The sequence below is a fragment of the Nannospalax galili genome, unplaced genomic scaffold (assembly GCF_000622305.1).
Source record: "Nannospalax galili isolate Female #2095 unplaced genomic scaffold, S.galili_v1.0 scaffold724, whole genome shotgun sequence".
Lineage (NCBI taxonomy): Eukaryota > Metazoa > Chordata > Mammalia > Rodentia > Spalacidae > Nannospalax > Nannospalax galili.
Genome location: NW_008350617.1, coordinates 392,550 through 409,703, shown reverse-complemented (window position 1 = coordinate 409,703; position 17,154 = coordinate 392,550). Strand labels below are relative to the sequence as shown.

General features: G+C 43.7%; 1 protein-coding gene across 1 annotated transcript in view; it reads right to left on the bottom strand.

Moving 5' to 3' along the window:
- Pigu (phosphatidylinositol glycan anchor biosynthesis class U) overlaps window positions 1-7,542 on the bottom strand; it is a 109,856-nt gene extending 102,314 nt beyond the window's left edge. The window contains exon 1 of the mRNA XM_008847888.2: window positions 7,231-7,542. Coding sequence (XP_008846110.1) covers window positions 7,231-7,360 — 130 coding nt within the window. The 5' untranslated portion in view covers window positions 7,361-7,542. The remainder of the gene's footprint in view (window positions 1-7,230) is intronic.
- Between the last annotated feature and the right edge of the window lie 9,612 nt (window positions 7,543-17,154).

The window sequence follows — 17,154 nt, the reverse complement described above, 5'->3', positions numbered from 1 at the left end:
TGCCCTTGCAGATGACCTGGGTTTGATTCCCAGCACCCACATGGCGGCTACAAACCATCCTTAACTCCACTTCCAGGGGAATCTGAAGCTCTCTTCTGACCTCCACAGCATTGCACGACACGGGTGCACTCACAGACATGCAGGTATGTTGTTATTAAATAAATCATTTTTAAAAATTAAAAAAAATAAAAAATAAAAAAAATAAAAAGCAACCAGGCATGGTGGCGCATGCCTTTAATCCCAGCACTTGGAAGGCAGAGGCAGGCGGATCTTTGTGAGTTCAAGGACAGCCTGGTCTACATAGTGAGTTCCAGGAAAGCTGGGGCTACAGGGAGACCATGTCTCAAAAAGACCAAAAAATAAAAAGCAATGCTGGGTGTAGTGGCCCACGCCTTTAGTCCCAGCATTCAAGAGGCAGAGGCAGATGGATCTCTGTGAGTTCGAGGCCAGCCTGGTCTACATAGTGAATCCAGGCCAGCTGGGGCTACAGGGAAACCCTGTCTCAAAAAGACCAAAAAAATAAAATAAAAATAAATAAAAAGCAAAAAATAAAAATTCAGTTGCAGAGCTGGGCCAAGAAAATACAGTACAAATATGGAACATGTCCTTCAGTTCCAGAAGGGGGTGGAGGTAGGGGTGGCAAAGGAGTCAACCTGAAAGAGGTCCTAATGGAGAAAACGAAAGTGATCTGAGCAACATGGATTACAATCTGAAAATACAATAAATATCCATAGGTCCAAACTGATATGATGATTCACCCATGCCACATAAAATTATGATAAAATAGGGGGCTGGAGAGATGGCTCAATGGTTAAGAGCACTGATTGCCCTTGCAGAAGACCCGGGTTCGATTCCCGGCACCCACATGGTAGCTAACAACCATCTGTGATGCCAAGGGATCTGACACTTTCTTCTGATCTCCTTGAGCATTGCACAACATGAGTGCACTTACACACATGCAGGCAATACACTCATACACATCAAAAAATTATGATGAAATAAGCCACAACTGATGGGGTTGGAGTGATGGCTCAGGGAGTAAAGCATATGCTGTCTAAGCATGAGAACCCAGGTTCAAATCCCCAGAACCCACATGAAAACCATACACAGTAGTGTGTGTCTGTAATCCTGGTGCTCCTACGGTGAGATGAAAAGCAGACACAGACATCCTTTTTCCCTTCCCTTCTTTTCTTTTCCTTTTGGGTCCTAGTCGGATCCAGAGCAGCTTTTGCTGACACTGGGATTTCTGAGACTCTGAAGCTTCCCTCACCCTTGCACCAAGCAGCTGCTCGTCTGCATGGCTGCTTACCAACAGCATGGCTTTCTCTTTCCCTTCCCCATCTCCCAGCCGCTACCACGTTACAGCTTGCCTGTCCTGTTGTTTTTCCCTCAAATGCTAATGAAATTGTTCTTGAGCTTCCTTCCAATTTTGTTTTTAAATTCTTTTATTATTTTATTCTCATTAGACTAAGAGCCCCCAAAAGGGGGAACCCTAATTTCCCCAGTAACATGTGGCAACTACGAAGGGATCCTAAAGAATCTTATGAGGACAGGGCAGGTGACTGTGCTTCAGGATTCAAAACCCATCCGAGACCTCACACTGTAATTCTAGCCACTTCAACAGCTATCAAGGTGTCCAGAGCAAATCCTGGGCTCATCACTCTCCAAGTCAAGCCTTGACGGCCAGAGGGAAAAATTCAAGAAGTCCAATAAGCCAGACAGAGATGCTCCTGTGAGTCTGTCAAGGGATTTTAATGAGCTTTGATTCAGAAATAAACTGAGTCTAGAGAGATAGCTCAGTAGTTAAATGCACTTGTTGTTCTTCCAGAAGACCAAAGTTCAACTCCCAGCAACCATGTTGGGCGGTTCACAACTGCCTGTAACTCCAGTCCCTGTGAGATCTAATGCCTTAGGGCCTCTGAGGGCACCTGCACTCATGTACACAGTCACAGACACAGACACAGACACACACACACACACACACACACACACACACACACAAAATTTTAAATAATAATAAGAACAAAACTATAAATAAAATAAATCTTTCTTTTTAGATGTCTGGCTTCTTCTAGTTGTCTGCCTAGGGCTTGTAATTCTAAGCTTTTGCATAAACTCATGCCTGTCCTTTATATTCTCCTCACAAAAAGGGCCAGGTGTGGTGGCACACGCCTTTAATCCCAGCACTTGGGAGGCAGAGGCAGATGGATCTCTGTGAGTTCGAGGCCAGCCTGGTCAAATATATTTTTACATTTATTTATTGAGTATGTGTGCTGCACACACGTGTGCCATGATGCATATGTGGAAGTCAGAGGACAACTTATGGAAGTCAGTTTTCCTTCCACAATGTGGGTTCTAGGGATCATACTCAGGTCGTCAGGCTTGCCAGCAAGTGCCTTTTCCTACTGAGCCATTTTGCTGGTCCATTTGTTTCTATTTTATTTGTGTGTGTGTGTGTAACGTGAATTTGTGTGTGCTTACATGTGTATGAATGTGAGTATGAGTATGCCACGCCACTCCACACATGCGGTGGTCAAAGGACAAACCTGGGTATCAGCCCTCATTTTCTACTTTGAGACATGATCTCTGGTAGTCAGCCACTGAATCCACCAGGCTAGATGCATATACCAGGCCAGCTGGCCCTCAAGCTTCCTGAGACTCTCATCTCTGCCTCCTACCACCCCTGTAAGAGTGCTAAACTACCGCCACTCTCACTATGCAAGCAGTGTTTATGTGGGTTATGGAGATTTGAACTCAGGTCCTCATACTTGAGTGAGCACTTTTACTCACTGAGTCTTCTCCTCAGCCCTGTTTGTTTTTTGAGGCAGGATCTCATTCTATGGCCCAGGCTGGCCTAGAACTCACAATATGGCCCAGGCTGGCCTACAAACTGGTGGCACTCCTCTTGCATCAACCTCTAGGTGCTGAGATTACAGACCTAAGCCACAAACATTGTTATGTGTATATCAAAGAACAGATAATACCCTGACTTAGAACCCACCAGGTGGGCTGGGGCTATCACTCAGTTGGTAGAGTGCTTGGTCTAGCACTCATGAAACTCAGGGGTCAATCTCAAGTACCACATAAAACCAAAACATGGTGGTGCACACCTGTAATTCTAACCCTGGGAAGGTGGCAGCAGGTGGATCAGAACCTCAAGGTCATTCTTGGCTATAAAATGAGTTCCAGGCCAGCATGGAATCTATGAGACCATATCTCAAAAAAAAAGTGCGGTGAAGGGGCTGGAGAGATGCTTAGTAAAGTTCTTGCCTTGCAAGTATGAGAAGTTCAACAGCATACATGTTAAAAGGCTTGGTGTGGCAGCACACACCTGTAATCCTAGAGTTGGGGAGGCAGAGACAGGAGGCTCTCTAGGGTTTGCTGGCCACCAGTCTAGCTTAATCAGTGAGTTCCAGGTTCAGTGAGAGACCTTATCTCAAAAAATAAGGCCAAAAGGCCAAGTATGGTGGCACAAACCTTTAATCCCAGTACTCCCAGAGGCAGATGCAGGAGGACTCTATGAGTTCAAGGTCAGCCTGATCTACATAGTGTATTCTAGGCCAGCCAGGGCTACATAGTGAGGCCCTGTCTCCAAAAAAAAGGGAAGGAAATCTTGTCACTACAACAACGTCGCCTTGTTTTTGAATCCTTCAACCTACCTGTCCTATAAAAAACACATCTTACACTTTCATCTGTTCCATATTATTCAATAGTAACACACACCTGCTCTATGACAGGCTCCAAGGAATCCAGGAGTAAACAAAGTCCTTCAAGAACCTCATAACACTATAGACCAGCTTTAAACAAACAATTTTTATATAAGGTGAGAAATAACTTTTGTTTTTTGTTTTTGAGTCAGGGTTTTTGAGTCAGGCCCAGCTGGCCTGAACTCAATATGGAGCCCAGGCTGGTCTCAAGCTTATCTTCCCGCCTCAGTCTCACAGGTGCTGGGATTACAGCCTGTGCCACCACACCTGGTTCTGAGAAACATTTTTTTTTTTTTTTTGGTCTTTTTGAGAACTCACTATGTAGACCAGGGTGGCCTTGAATTCACAGAGCTCTGCCTGCTTCTGCCTCCCGAGTGCTGGGATCAAAGGTGTGTGCTACTGAGCCCTGCATGAGAAACATTCTTTTTTTTTTTTTTGGTCTTTTTGAGACAGGGTCTCCCTGTAGCCCCAGCTGATCTGGAACTTGCTATGTAGACCAGGCTGGCCTCGAACTCACTGAGATCCACCTGCCTCTGCCTCCCGAGTGCTGGGATTAAAGGCGTGCGCCACCATGCTAGACCAAGAAACATTCTTAATACAAGCATGTTATCACGCACTAGGAGTGTGGAAGAAGGATCCAACAGTGCCTTGGGCATTCTGCTATCCATAAGAGAACAGGAATCAAGTAGTTTCATTTCAACAACAAATTACATGCAAAGATATCAAACCCAAGTATCATCTCACCCATGAATTACCATTTTTACTTCCATTCACCAACTGGGAAACTTAGACAAATTCTTTTCTTTCTTTTTTAATATTTTATTATTTTTATCTTATGTGTACGTGTATATTGCCTGCACGTAGGTAGGTGCACCCATGTCGTGCAATGCCCGCAGAGGACAGGAGACTGTCGGATCCTTGGAACTGGAGTTACAGACAGTTGTTAGCTGCCATGTGGGTGCTGGGATTCAAACCCGGGTCTTCTTCAAGAACAGTCAGTGTTCTTAACTGCTGCGCTATCTCTCCAGCCCTGACAAATTCTTTAATTTCAGTTTTCTTATGTGTAAAGTGGGGGAAATACTACCACCCATCACAAAGAATTACTGTGAGGACTAAGAGTGAGAAAAGGCACACAAAAGGCTTACCATACTCCTTGACATAAACTAAGTACTTTGAGAAACTTCAGCTCAGCACTTACGCACTTGGCCCCCAAGCCTGAGAACCCAGAACCCAGACAGTGAAAAAAAAAAAAACTCCCCAAAGTTGTCCTCTGACCTCCACACCTGCACACCATAGCACCTGTGCAGCACACACATGTGCACATGCAAAATAAATGTAAAAAGAAGTTTATGACCTCAAATATTTATTAAAACTCTAGCATTCAAGTTTGAGAACAAAGTCAAATGTGGTGGCTCACCCTGCAATCCCAGCACTAGGAAGACTGAGGCAGGATCACCATGAATTTGATCCCATCCCGGGCTATAGAAGAGATGGTATCTCAAAAATAGTGTGAGAATACAAAAGAGACTTCCAAGGAGCTGATGTTGGGTTGGTTTTGTTTTGATTTTTGAATTTTTTCAATTTTCATACAATACAGTTTGATGGTGTTATCTTTTTTTTTTTTTTTTTTTTTTCCTTTTTGGAACAGAGTCTCCCTGTAGCCCCAGCTGGCCAGAAACTCACCATGTAGACCACACTGGCCTCAAGCTCACTGAGATCCCTCAGCCTTTGCCTTCCAAGTGCTGGGATTATGGGTATATGCCATCACACTGGCCTGGAGCTGATATTTTTGACCTGACTGCTGGTTACACATGTACATATGGTTCATAAAAATTAAGCTGGTTGGGCATGGTGGTGCACGCCTTTAATCCCAGCACTCCACACGGGAGGCAAAGACAGGCAGATCTCTGTGAGTTCAAGGCCAGCCTGGTCTACATAGTGAGTTCCAGGACAGCTGGGACTACAGGGAGACCCTGTCTCAAAAAGACCAAGAAAAAAAAAAATTAAGCTGTTTATAGTTTTATGTATATGTGTATGTGCAATGTATTTTAGTTTTAAATACTGGACTGGCAAGATGGCTCAGAGGATAAAAGTCCTTACTCCCAAGCCTGACAACCAGAGTTCAATCCCTAGGACCCACATGGTGGAAAGGGAGATTTCCCAAGTTGTCCTCTGATCCGCCACACAAGCCTGTGCATACCTACACATACACTAAATAATTAAAATTTTGTAAAAAAAAAAAAAAGACTTTTAGCAGGGTGTTGGTGGCTCACACCTTTAATCCCAGCACTCAGGAGGCAGAGGCAGGTGGAGCTCTATGAGTTCAAGGCTAGCCTGGTCTACATAGTGAGTTCCAGACCAGGGACTACAGGGAGACCCTGCCTCAAAAAAACCAAAAAAAAAAAAAAAAGACTTTAAAAGTCTTAACTCAGGCTGGACAGTGGGTTCAGTGTCAGTGGCTAAGGGCACTCCCTGCACAAGCATGAAGACCTGAATTCAAATCCCCAGCACCCACATAAAAAATGCCGGGCATGACCATGCATGTCTATAACCCCAGGATCGCAGGGCTGGAGCTCTTGGCCAGCCAGTCAGCCTAATAGAAACAGCCTAAGTTCAGTGAGAGACCCTGTTTGGGGGTAAAGAATGATGGAGGAAAACACCCTGCATCCTCCTCTTGTCTCTGCATATGCACATACACCACCAACGAATAATAAAAAGTAATTTTTTTTTAGAAAATCAAACTCTAGCCCTACCCTAACCCACATCTTCCCGATTTTGGATATTTCACACCCCCAAATATTTCTTTGCCTTCTGCCTCCTGGAACTCTCTTTTCTAAATTTTCCCAAACCTAGTCCATCGAGAGTCCATTCTGGGAAAAGAAGAGGCAGTTAACTCAGGGTCAGAGCACTAAGGAAATTATAAATACTTTGTTTGGCCTGTGGCTCTTCCACCCCAACTTCTGTGACTTGTTATAGATGCTAGCATGAAATAAGGTTTAATGAAGAACGTGACTGCGTGCGTGCATGCGTGCGTGTGTGTGTGTAAAATAAAAACTTCACTGCGTGTGCGTGTGTGCGTATGTGTAAAATAATAAAAACTTCACTGCAAGTCCTGGACTGAGCAGAGGCGACCTAAGCACATAAGACACTTTCCTTGCTAAGAGGCACCCTCGCCCCCCACAAATCTTGCTCTTCGGTGGGGAACTGTCTAGCGCCCAACCCCGACACCCCACAATTCCCACTGCACACAGCCCCTCCTTAACCCCATCTTTCCACGGATCCCGCTCCTGATTCCGGACAGTGGGACACGCCCCCTCTGACATACACCCCTCGGGTGGTCCGTGGCCCGGCTAGCACTGCACACCCCAGCTGCAGCACGCTCCGCCCTCAGCTAGCCAAACGTTCCAGACGCGGGTCATTTCCTCAGGACCACGCTCTGGCGGCTACTGCCTCCGCCTCCCATTCACAGAGGCCAGGACAGCGCGGGCCCGGCCTGGCCGCCCTCGCCAGCCAGTGACCTCACCTCTCTTCCAAGAGCTCAGTGGGGACACCACTTCCACCCGCTCGGAAATGAATTCAGCTAGACTGGAGCGAAACAAGGCCGCCCGCACAGTCACGGCCACCACCAGCGCCAGAGCCAAGGGAGCGGCCATGATAACTGAGGCGGGTGCAGAGAGGGAGCAGTCAATGCGGAAGAGCCGCAGGACCTGCTCGCTACTCTGTAGTACATTCGTCTAATAAGTGCTGCAGCTGCCGCCGGAGCCGGCGGACTCAGAGACTACAATTCCCAAAAAGCCTTGTGGCAGGACGCGGGGAACGACGGAAAGCGGGATGGCTCAACTTATTACGAAAGGTTGGACGCTCATGTAACCACCCAGGGGAAGTGGAAGCATTTATTTTATCGGGATTGTGAGCGAACGTTCAAGAGTTAATTTCACTCTTGTGTATATTTTTAATGTTAAAATGTTTGCCATATATATTTTTTTAGGGGGGGTCTTTTTGAGACAGGGTCTCCCTGTAGCTCCTGCTGTCCTGGATTCACTGTGGAGATCAGGCTGGCCTAGAACTCCCAGAGATCCACCTGCCTCTGCCTCCCGAGTGTTGGGATTAAAGGTGTGAGCCACCACGCCTGGCCGCCTTTTATATTTTTTAAAAGTGATAGGTGTGTGTTCTTTATAGTTGAACGCCACCTATCTTTCAGGCACTTTGTGTTCTCAAGAAATGCTTTGGAGTAGTTTATTAGCTCTGCAACCTTCAACAAGTTATTTAACCTTCCTGTGCATGCTGCAGTACTCTAATCTGAAAAAATGTAATGGTTGTAGGCTGAACAACATTAATTAAGGAGTATTTAGAAATGCTACTGATTGCTTTTACACAACCATTTTTGAAGATTGAATTATATAAACTTCCAATTACACACACAAAGGAACCAAAATTCAGGGTTCTGAATTGTTTCACTATATTTTTGTTTTATCGGTGTTCTTGAAGTTACTACCAAAGTAGTGTCTTAGTTTGTTTTCTGTTACTACAATAAACACCATGACCAAAAGGAACTTGGGGAAGAGAAGGTTATTTCATCTTACACTTCCAGGTCACAAGTCATCATGGAGGGAAGTCAGAGCAGGAACTCAAGTCAGGAGTTCACAGCAGAAGTCATGGAGGAACAAAGCTTATTGCCCTCCCCTCACACCCTTGCTCAGCTGGCTATTTTATACAATCCAGGTCCACCTGCCTGGGGTGGCACCGCCCACAATGGACTGGGCCCTCCCACATCCATCATCAGTGGAGACAACTCCTTACCAACATGGTCACAGACCAATGGATCTAGGTAATTCTTCAATTGAGGTTCCCTCTTCCCAGGTGACTCTGGAATTGTGTCAAGTTGACAATAAAAGCTAACCAGCACAACCAGTATGACAGATACTAAGCAATGATGCACTCCTGCTTTTCTCAGTTCAGGTTGGCAGCTGGAAATCCTCCAGCTGGAAATCAAACACAAGTCAAAGATTCAGACAGCCCATCGGTAGACATTAACAGCATACCTCTTCATTAATTAATGTATGAAAAGTGCTATGGTGAGTGCTTAAAGATTATAATAATTAACTATAAAAGGAAATTTTAGATCAGTGAAGAAAACAGAACAGTGTGTCAATAGGAAACTATTGTTAACAACAATTATGAAATATTTCAAAATAGGTAATAAAGGATTTTGAATGTCTAAAGTCATATGCCAGTTACTCTGATTTACTTACTACACATTATATGCATATATTGGGAGCTGGAGAGATGGCTCAGCAGTTAAAAATACTGGTTGTTCTTGCAGAAGACCCGGTTTCAAATCCCAGAACCCACATGGCAGCTAACAACTGTCCGTAACTCTAGTTCCAGGGGATCCAATGGCCTCTTCTGTCCTCTGCAGGCATTGTATGACGCAGGTGTACTTACCTACATGTAGGTAATACACTCATACATGTAAAATAAAAATAATAAATAAAAATTTCTTTTTAATATTTAAAGAGAAACAATGTACATGGGTGTATAGTGCTCCTCTTAAGATCCTATTGCTGAAAACACCACATACTTTGGTCACAGTATATAGAAAACTCAAACTGAAACTGAGCTACAAGTTTCTTCCCTCCTGGCCAGTTTTCAGCATGCCAGATATTGTTACGTAGGCTGATGAGGGAGAAATTCATTCATAGTCTTATTCGGCTGTGGATTTAAGGAAACAGTGCAGTCAGGCATGGTGGTGCATCCCAGCACTCAAGAGGCAGAGGCAGGCAGAGCTCTGTGAATTTAAGGCCAGTCTGGTCTTCATAGCAAGTTCCAGACCAGCCAGCCAGAGCTACATAGTGAGACCATGTCTCAAAAGAAGAAAGAAAAGGAAGAACAAAGGAAGGAAAGAGGGAGGGAGGGAGGGAAAGGGAAGGAATGAAGGAACAAAGGAAGGAGGAAAGATTGAGAATAACCATGGGTATGGTGGAGGTAATGTGACAAGAGACCAGGGAAGGCTGTGGGACAAGGTGACATTTGAACTGAGACCTACTAAATGAGAACTAATCAAACTTCCAGGTAGCAAGAATAGACTCTAAATCTGAAAACAGTAAAATATATCTGAGAATCAAAAGGAAACGTATGACCTGAGGGGGGAGAAAAGTGGAATTTGTGGATGAAGAAACAGCTAAGAAGCAAGTGTAGCCAAGCATAGTGGTGCACACCTTTAATTCCAGCACTCGGGAGGCAGAGGCAGGTCGATCTCTGTGAGTTCAAGGCCAGCCTGGTCTACATACTGAGTTCCAGGACAGCTGGGGCTACAGGGAGACCCTGTCTCAAAAAGACAAAAAAAAAAATAGGAAGGAACTTCTTAATTATAGTTAATAATTTTGGGATTATTCCAAGTGCAAACTATGTGCCCTTGAAACATTTTTTTAAATTTTACTATTGTTTTTTATTTTGTGTGTGTGAGTGTATTGCCTACATGTATGTAAGTGCACCCATGTCACGCAGTGCCCTCAGAGGTCAGAAGAGGGCATCAGATCCCCTGGAACTGGAGTTAAAAACAGTTATTAACCACCATATGGGTCCTGGGAATCAAATCTGGGTCTTCTGCAAGAACAGACAGTCCTCTTAACTGCTGAGCCATCTCTCCAGCCCCCCAAAAAGTTTTTTTTTTCTTAATCTTCAGTTATTTTGTTTCTTGGAGACAGGGTCTCATGTAACCAAGGAAGGCCTTGAACTCACTGCAGAGCTGAATGAGCAACCCTTTTTAAAATTTTTAAAAATTTTAAAAAATTTTAGTATTTTGGGAGTAAGGGTAGGATGTGTCATGAGTCCACATGGAGGTCAGAGGACAACTTTCGGGAGTCAGTTCTGTATTTCCCCCATATGGGTCCTAGGATTGAACTCAGGCAGGCAGACTTGGCAGCAAGTGATTTTACCCACTGAACTATCTTGCTGGTCCAAATTCATGCTGATTCTATATTCATGCCAAGCCTACATTAGCTTCCCAGGTACCCGGATTGCACGCATGCACCACCGTACCCAGCTTCCACTGGAGAACTGTAAACAGAAAATAGTATCAGGTGCTTTTTGGTTTTTTGTGGGCTTTGGGTGTGGTGGGAGGGAGGAATAAGAGTATTTTGTTTGATTGTTTGATAATAGGATGGACCCCAAGGCCTTGCTGTATGCTAAGCACATGCACTACCACTAAACTAACCTGAGTCAGGTGTCCTTTTTTTTTTGTCTTTTTGAGACAGGGTCTTCCTGTAGCCCCAGCTGTCCTGGAACTCACTATGTAGACCAGGCTGCCCTCGAACTCACAGAGATCCGCCTGCCTCTGCCTCCAGAGTGCTGAGATTAAAGACGTGCGCCACCACACCCAGCTCATAAAATATTTTTTAAAAATGCACACCTAAGCCGGGCGTGGTGGCATAAGCCTTTTAATCCCAGCACTCGGGAGGCAGAGGCAGGAGGATCTCTGTGAGTTCGAGGGCAGCCTGGTCTACATAGTGAGTTCCAGGACAGCTGGGGCTACAGGGAGACCCTGTCTCAAAAAAAACAAACAAACAAAAATTTATTTGTGTGTGCACATATGTGGAGAGGGGCACATACTATGGCTCAGGTAAGGAGGTCAGAGGACAATATTTGGGAATTGATTCTTTCCATGATGTGGGTTCCTGGGATCAAACTCAGGTCTTCAGGCTTGGCAAGTGCCTTTATTTGTTGAGCCATCTCAGCAGTGTCCAAGAATATGTAAAGAACTAATATATATGTATACATATATACGTATATGTATGTATGTATTCTGCCAAGCTTGACTTACTCTGTGCTGGGACTGAACCCAAGACTCCATGCATGCTCAACTCTTTCAACCTTGCTACATTCCTAACTCCCTTGCACTTTTGTTTAGAGGCAGGGTCTTGTTCTGTATCCCTGGATGACCTAAGTACTCACTATGTAGCCCAGGCTGACATAGAACTTGAAGCAATCCTCCTATTTCAGCTCCTAATTGTGTGATTAAAGGCATATGCTACCATACTAGCTACTTTTTATTTTGAGACAGTGTCTCACCAGGTTTTCTAATTTCAAGTTGATTAAATTCACTCCATAGTCTAGGCAGGCCTTGAACTTGGAATCCTCCTGCCTCAGTCATCCCAGTAGCTGGGATTACATGCCTGTTCCAGCAGATATGTAAATACAGTTTCTTTGTGAAGTAATGAAAATGTTTTAAAGTTAGATTGTAGTAATGGTTCTGTTGGTCAGTGAATATACTAAACAAAGTCACTAAATTATTTGCCCCAAAATAGTGGGTTTATATTTCAATATCTTTTAAAAAATATGGGGCAGCTGCTCTTGCAGAGGACCTGGGTTCAGTTCCCAACTCCCACATGACAGCTAACAGTCATCTGTAACTCCAGTTCCAGGGTATCTGATACCCTCTTCTGACCTCCATGGGCATTTCAGGACACAGGTGTTTTTATATGCATTACAGGCAATACACTCATACACATAAAATAAAAATAATAAATAAAATATTTTTTTAATTCATATATAAAAAACAAAAGAAGACAGGGACTTGGACAAAGGTCATGGCAATGAAGAAGCAGGTGGACTTGGGTCTCACAGTTAACCTTCTATAGCAGCCTCCTGTTCCTGGATCAGGGTCCCTGGTGAAGCTCACTGGGTGGCTCATAGGTAGTTCCCTCTTTCTGTAAAATTTTATTTATTTCAATATATGTGTATGAGTGTTTTGCCTGCATGTAACTGCATCCATGTCATGCAGTGCTTGTGGAGGACAGAAGAGGGCATCAAAACCCCTGGAACTGGAGTTAGGGATGGTTGTTAGCCACCACGTGAGTGCTGGGAATAAAACGTTCTCTGCAAGAGCAGCCAGTGTTCTTAACCACTAAGCCATCTCTCCAGGCCCAAGTAGTTTCCTCTTTAACCCTCCGCCCAAACATTGTAAGGGCTCCAAAGGAACCAGGAACCCAGATCTATGCATTTAGGTAATTCTTCAACACACGGACCCAGTGTTGCCAGTTGTACCAATTTCCTTCCTACCCTGTCCCCACAAATGCCCCACAATTGCAAAAGTTACCCTGTTAAGAAAACAAGATTAAGTTGTAACCTAGGCCTAAACCCCAAAGCAATAGCTTGGCTCCTCTATCCCTAACCTCAAGTGCCTCTGTCCCTCCCTAGGAGCCACACTCCCCATGGCTATGCATCCAGGCCCCTTATGCCCTTTGCTCTATAATAAGGTACATGTTAGTTGGATTTGTTTGTTGTTCCCTGGAATCCTTTCCCCCTTGTTCTTTTCTTAGCAAAACCTTGAATTCCACAACCTTCATTCCAGGCATGAATGGGTCTTAAATGATTTAAACTAGCCAACACATGCTAAGCCCCTATCATCATGACTGGTTGAGAGAGAAGTATGTAACTTAAATTAGGCCAATTAGAGCCAACAAAACTCAATTCTAAGATTTCTGGATGAGCCATTTGGGAAAATAGACAATCTTTTCTTTTGGGTTTGCTTTTGCAAGGCACTTACCCATAAAAGTGGCTGGCAACCTCTTGTCAAACTTATGTAGGCAAGACATACCAGGGCCAAAGTCTGACTGGTTCTACAAAGAAAGATAAAATGAACTGCCTATAGATTTAAACAGTTTGTGACTTGCATGGACAGCAAGAACAAGCCAACTCCTTACATCCTGTACTACACACCAAAAAAGAATGACACTGAAAAAAATAAAAAAGAGTTGAATAATTGCTATGCGAATTGTGGAGGTACAAATTGTCGAGTACCCTATTGCCCAGGAGACAATTCTAGATGGCAGCTAATAAGTTTCATATTTTGCAGCTGCATCTTGAAAGGACAGACAAGAAACCCCTATGCCTGAGGCTGGAAAGATGGCTAAGCTGTTAAAAGCACTTTGCTACTCTCCTGAGAATCTGAATTTGGTTCCCAGCACGCACATCAGGTGGTTCACAACTGCTTATAACTCCAATTCCAGAAGACCTGATGCCCTCTTTTGGCCTTTTCTGGCACCGCACTCATGAGCCCAAACCTACACACAGATACAAATATACAGATAATTAAAAATAAAAAGGGTGTGCTGGCACATGCCTTTAAGCCCAGCACTCGGGAGACAGAGGCAGGGGGATCTCTGTGAATTCAAAGTCAGCCTGATCTACTTAGTGAGTTCCAGGTCAGCTGTGGCTACAGGGAGACCCTGCCTCAAAAAGATGAATAAATAAGTAAATAAACAAATAAATAATAAATAAACAAATAACAAAAATAAAGAGGAAGCCAGGGTGGTGGCATATGTCTTTAATTCCAGCACTTGGGAGGCACAGGCAGGAGGATCTCTGTAAGATAAAGGACAGCCTGGTCTATATAGAAAGTTCCAGGCCAACGGGCTACAAGAAGACCCTGTTTCAAAAAGATTAAAGAAAAAATTGGGGCTGGAGGGATGGATGACTCAGTGGTTAAGAGCACTGGCTGCTCTTGTGGATGACCCAGGTTCGAATCCCAGCACCCACATGGCAGCTAACAACCATCCCTAACTCCAGTTCCAGGGGAATCCAGTGTTCTCGTCTGTCCTCCATGGGCATTGCACAATGCAGGTACACTTACATACATGCAGGCATAACACTCATACACATAATAAAAAAATAAACCAAATAAAGCTGGGTATGATGGCATATACCTTTAATCCCAGCACTCAGGAGGCAAAAATAGGTGGATCTCTGTGAATTTCAAGGCCAGCCTGGTCTGCATATAGTGTTCCAGGCCAGCTGAGACTACAGGGAAACACTCTCTTAGAAAGATAAATAAATAAATAAATAATAAATAAATAAATAAATAAATAAATAAATAAGATAAAAACATAAAAATAGGGGCTGGAGATAGCTCAGCTGTTAAGACCATTGACTGTTCTTGCAGAGGATCTGGGTTCGATTCCTAGCACCCAAATGGCAGCTAACAACCATCTGTAACTCCAGTTCCAGGGGATCCGACACCTTCTTCTGACTTCCATGGGAATTACACCACACTGGTGCACTTGCACACATGTAGTCAATATTCAAACACATAATAAAAACCAAAAAAAGTTTCATGTTAAGTCAGACTAGTGGGAGACAGACTTTCCTGTCTGACAAGCTTCTTATCCTCTCTTGTGGGATGGCCACAAGGCATTCTGCCAAGATCCAGACAAACTGTTCAAGCCATAGCCCTTCAAAACTTCCAGATTTATCAGCCATTTTAGTTACAATTCCTAACTTTTCATAAGCCTAAATATTTGTTTGTCACAAGGTCTTTAATTGTTTTAAAAGAATATTGGTTGTTTTTGTTTCCAGCATTTCCATGTGTTATGTAGCAGGAAGTTCCAGATATTGTCAGAAAAGGAAGTCCAGCCCAGTGCTGAGTAAACTCTCAATCGTCACTGTCTGTTTACTTGTCTATTTTCTCCCAGAATATCGAGCTCTGGGAGGGCAGGGACTGAGCTGACTCATCTCTGGGGACACCAGCCCAAGACCCATCACAGAATAAATGTTGATACTGAAACTTCACTTAGATACCTCTAATGATGGGGTGCTCAGAAGGGTGGCCTTTCTGCTTTTGAGAAGGTTATTTTACCGAAGTGACCATCTGGCTAATGAGGGACAGCCTCTCACCAACTGCATCCTGCACAACTCTCAGCTTGTCTACCCAGATTCTTCAGGGAGGGATGAGGCCAGGGACCACTGAGCTTTGACTCAGAAGGAAGCACACAGGCCAAGCCTGGAATGTAAACCCGGGGCTCCCATGTACCATTGATAGAAGTCTAAAGTATGTTTGGAGAGAGAAACTCGAGAAAATCTGTTGAATTTGAAATGTGTGTACCAATCAATCTTATAAATTATATCTCCGAATCTCTCTTTTTTCTTTTTTAAAGACAGGATCTCATGTAGCCCAGGCTGGCCTCAAACTAACTATGTAGTTGAGTAGTTGACCTTCTGATTCTTCTGCCTTTACCTCCCAAGTGCTGGAATTATAGGCATCTACTACCACATCGAGTTTTACACAGTACTGGTGATTGAGCCCAGGGCTTAGTGCATGCTAGGTAAGCACTCTACTGATTTACATCTTCAGCAAGCTTCCTGTCCATAGAGAACTGGCTTTAGTGCATCCATATGATAGGATACAATGTATGTGTGAAATACAATGAGGCCATTTTCCACAGTGATAATGGTCTTCAAGATACTGTGAGGAGCTAGAGAGATGGCTCAGTAGTTAAGAGCATTGGCTACTTTTACAGAGGACCCGGGTTCAGTTCCCAGCACCCACACGGCAGGTAACAACCATCTGTAATTCCAGTTCCAGGGGATCCCATGCCTTTGTCTGATCTCCATTGGGCATTGCATGACACAGGTACACTTACATATATTCAGGCAATACACTCATAAACATAAAATTAAAGTAATAAAATATTTAAAAAGATAAAATGTGGGGGTGGTAGAGATGGCTCAGTGGTTAAGATCATTGACTGCTCTTGAATAGGACCTGGGTTCAATTCTCAGCACCCACATGGCGGCTAACAACTATCCATAACTCCAGTTCCAGGAGAATCCAACGCCCTCTTCTGACCTCCGAGGACATTGCACAAAACGGGTGTACTTACATAATACAGGCAATATACTCATACACATAAAAAAAGATAGAGTGTGAACTGAAAATAGAGGGTAAAGAACAGTGTCTCTATATGTATGAAAAATATATACATGGGAGGGGCTCAGTTGTTAGCATGCTTGCCTAGTATACACAAAACCTTGGGTTCCATCCTCAGAACTGAGTAAATTGGGTGTGGTGTCACAGGCCTATAATCTCAGCACTCATGAGGTAGAGACAGGATAACCAGAAGTTCAAAGCTATTTCTGACTACATAGCAAATTCAATGGGTTACATGAGATCCTGTCTCAAAAAAGGTAAAAAAAAAAAAATGTAGAAATGTATTGAATTTTAAATGCATAGACTTTCTGTAGAAGGAATCACAGGAAGCTAGATTGAGCAGCTGCTTCTAGGAAGGAGATCCATGGCTGGGGAGCAGGGAAGGGGTGAATACCTGCCTTTCCTTGTATCTGCCTCCCCATCTGCCTTTTTTTTTTTTTGAGACAGTAGTTTGCTACATATAGCTCAGGTTGGTCCTGAACTTGGGATCCCCCTGCCTCAGCCTCTCAAGTGCTGAAATTACAGATATTTGCCACCAAGCGCAACTCCTGTATTCTCTATGGAATCATTGGAACTTGAACTGTCTTTATAATTAAGTAAATAAACCATAATTCTAAAACTGGAAGAAAAACAAGCTCTACAAAAATAAGACACTTCATATGTATATATAAATAAAATATTTTAAAAAACAAAATAAAATATACAGGGGCAGCAAGATGGCTCAGTGGGTAAAGGTAAAGC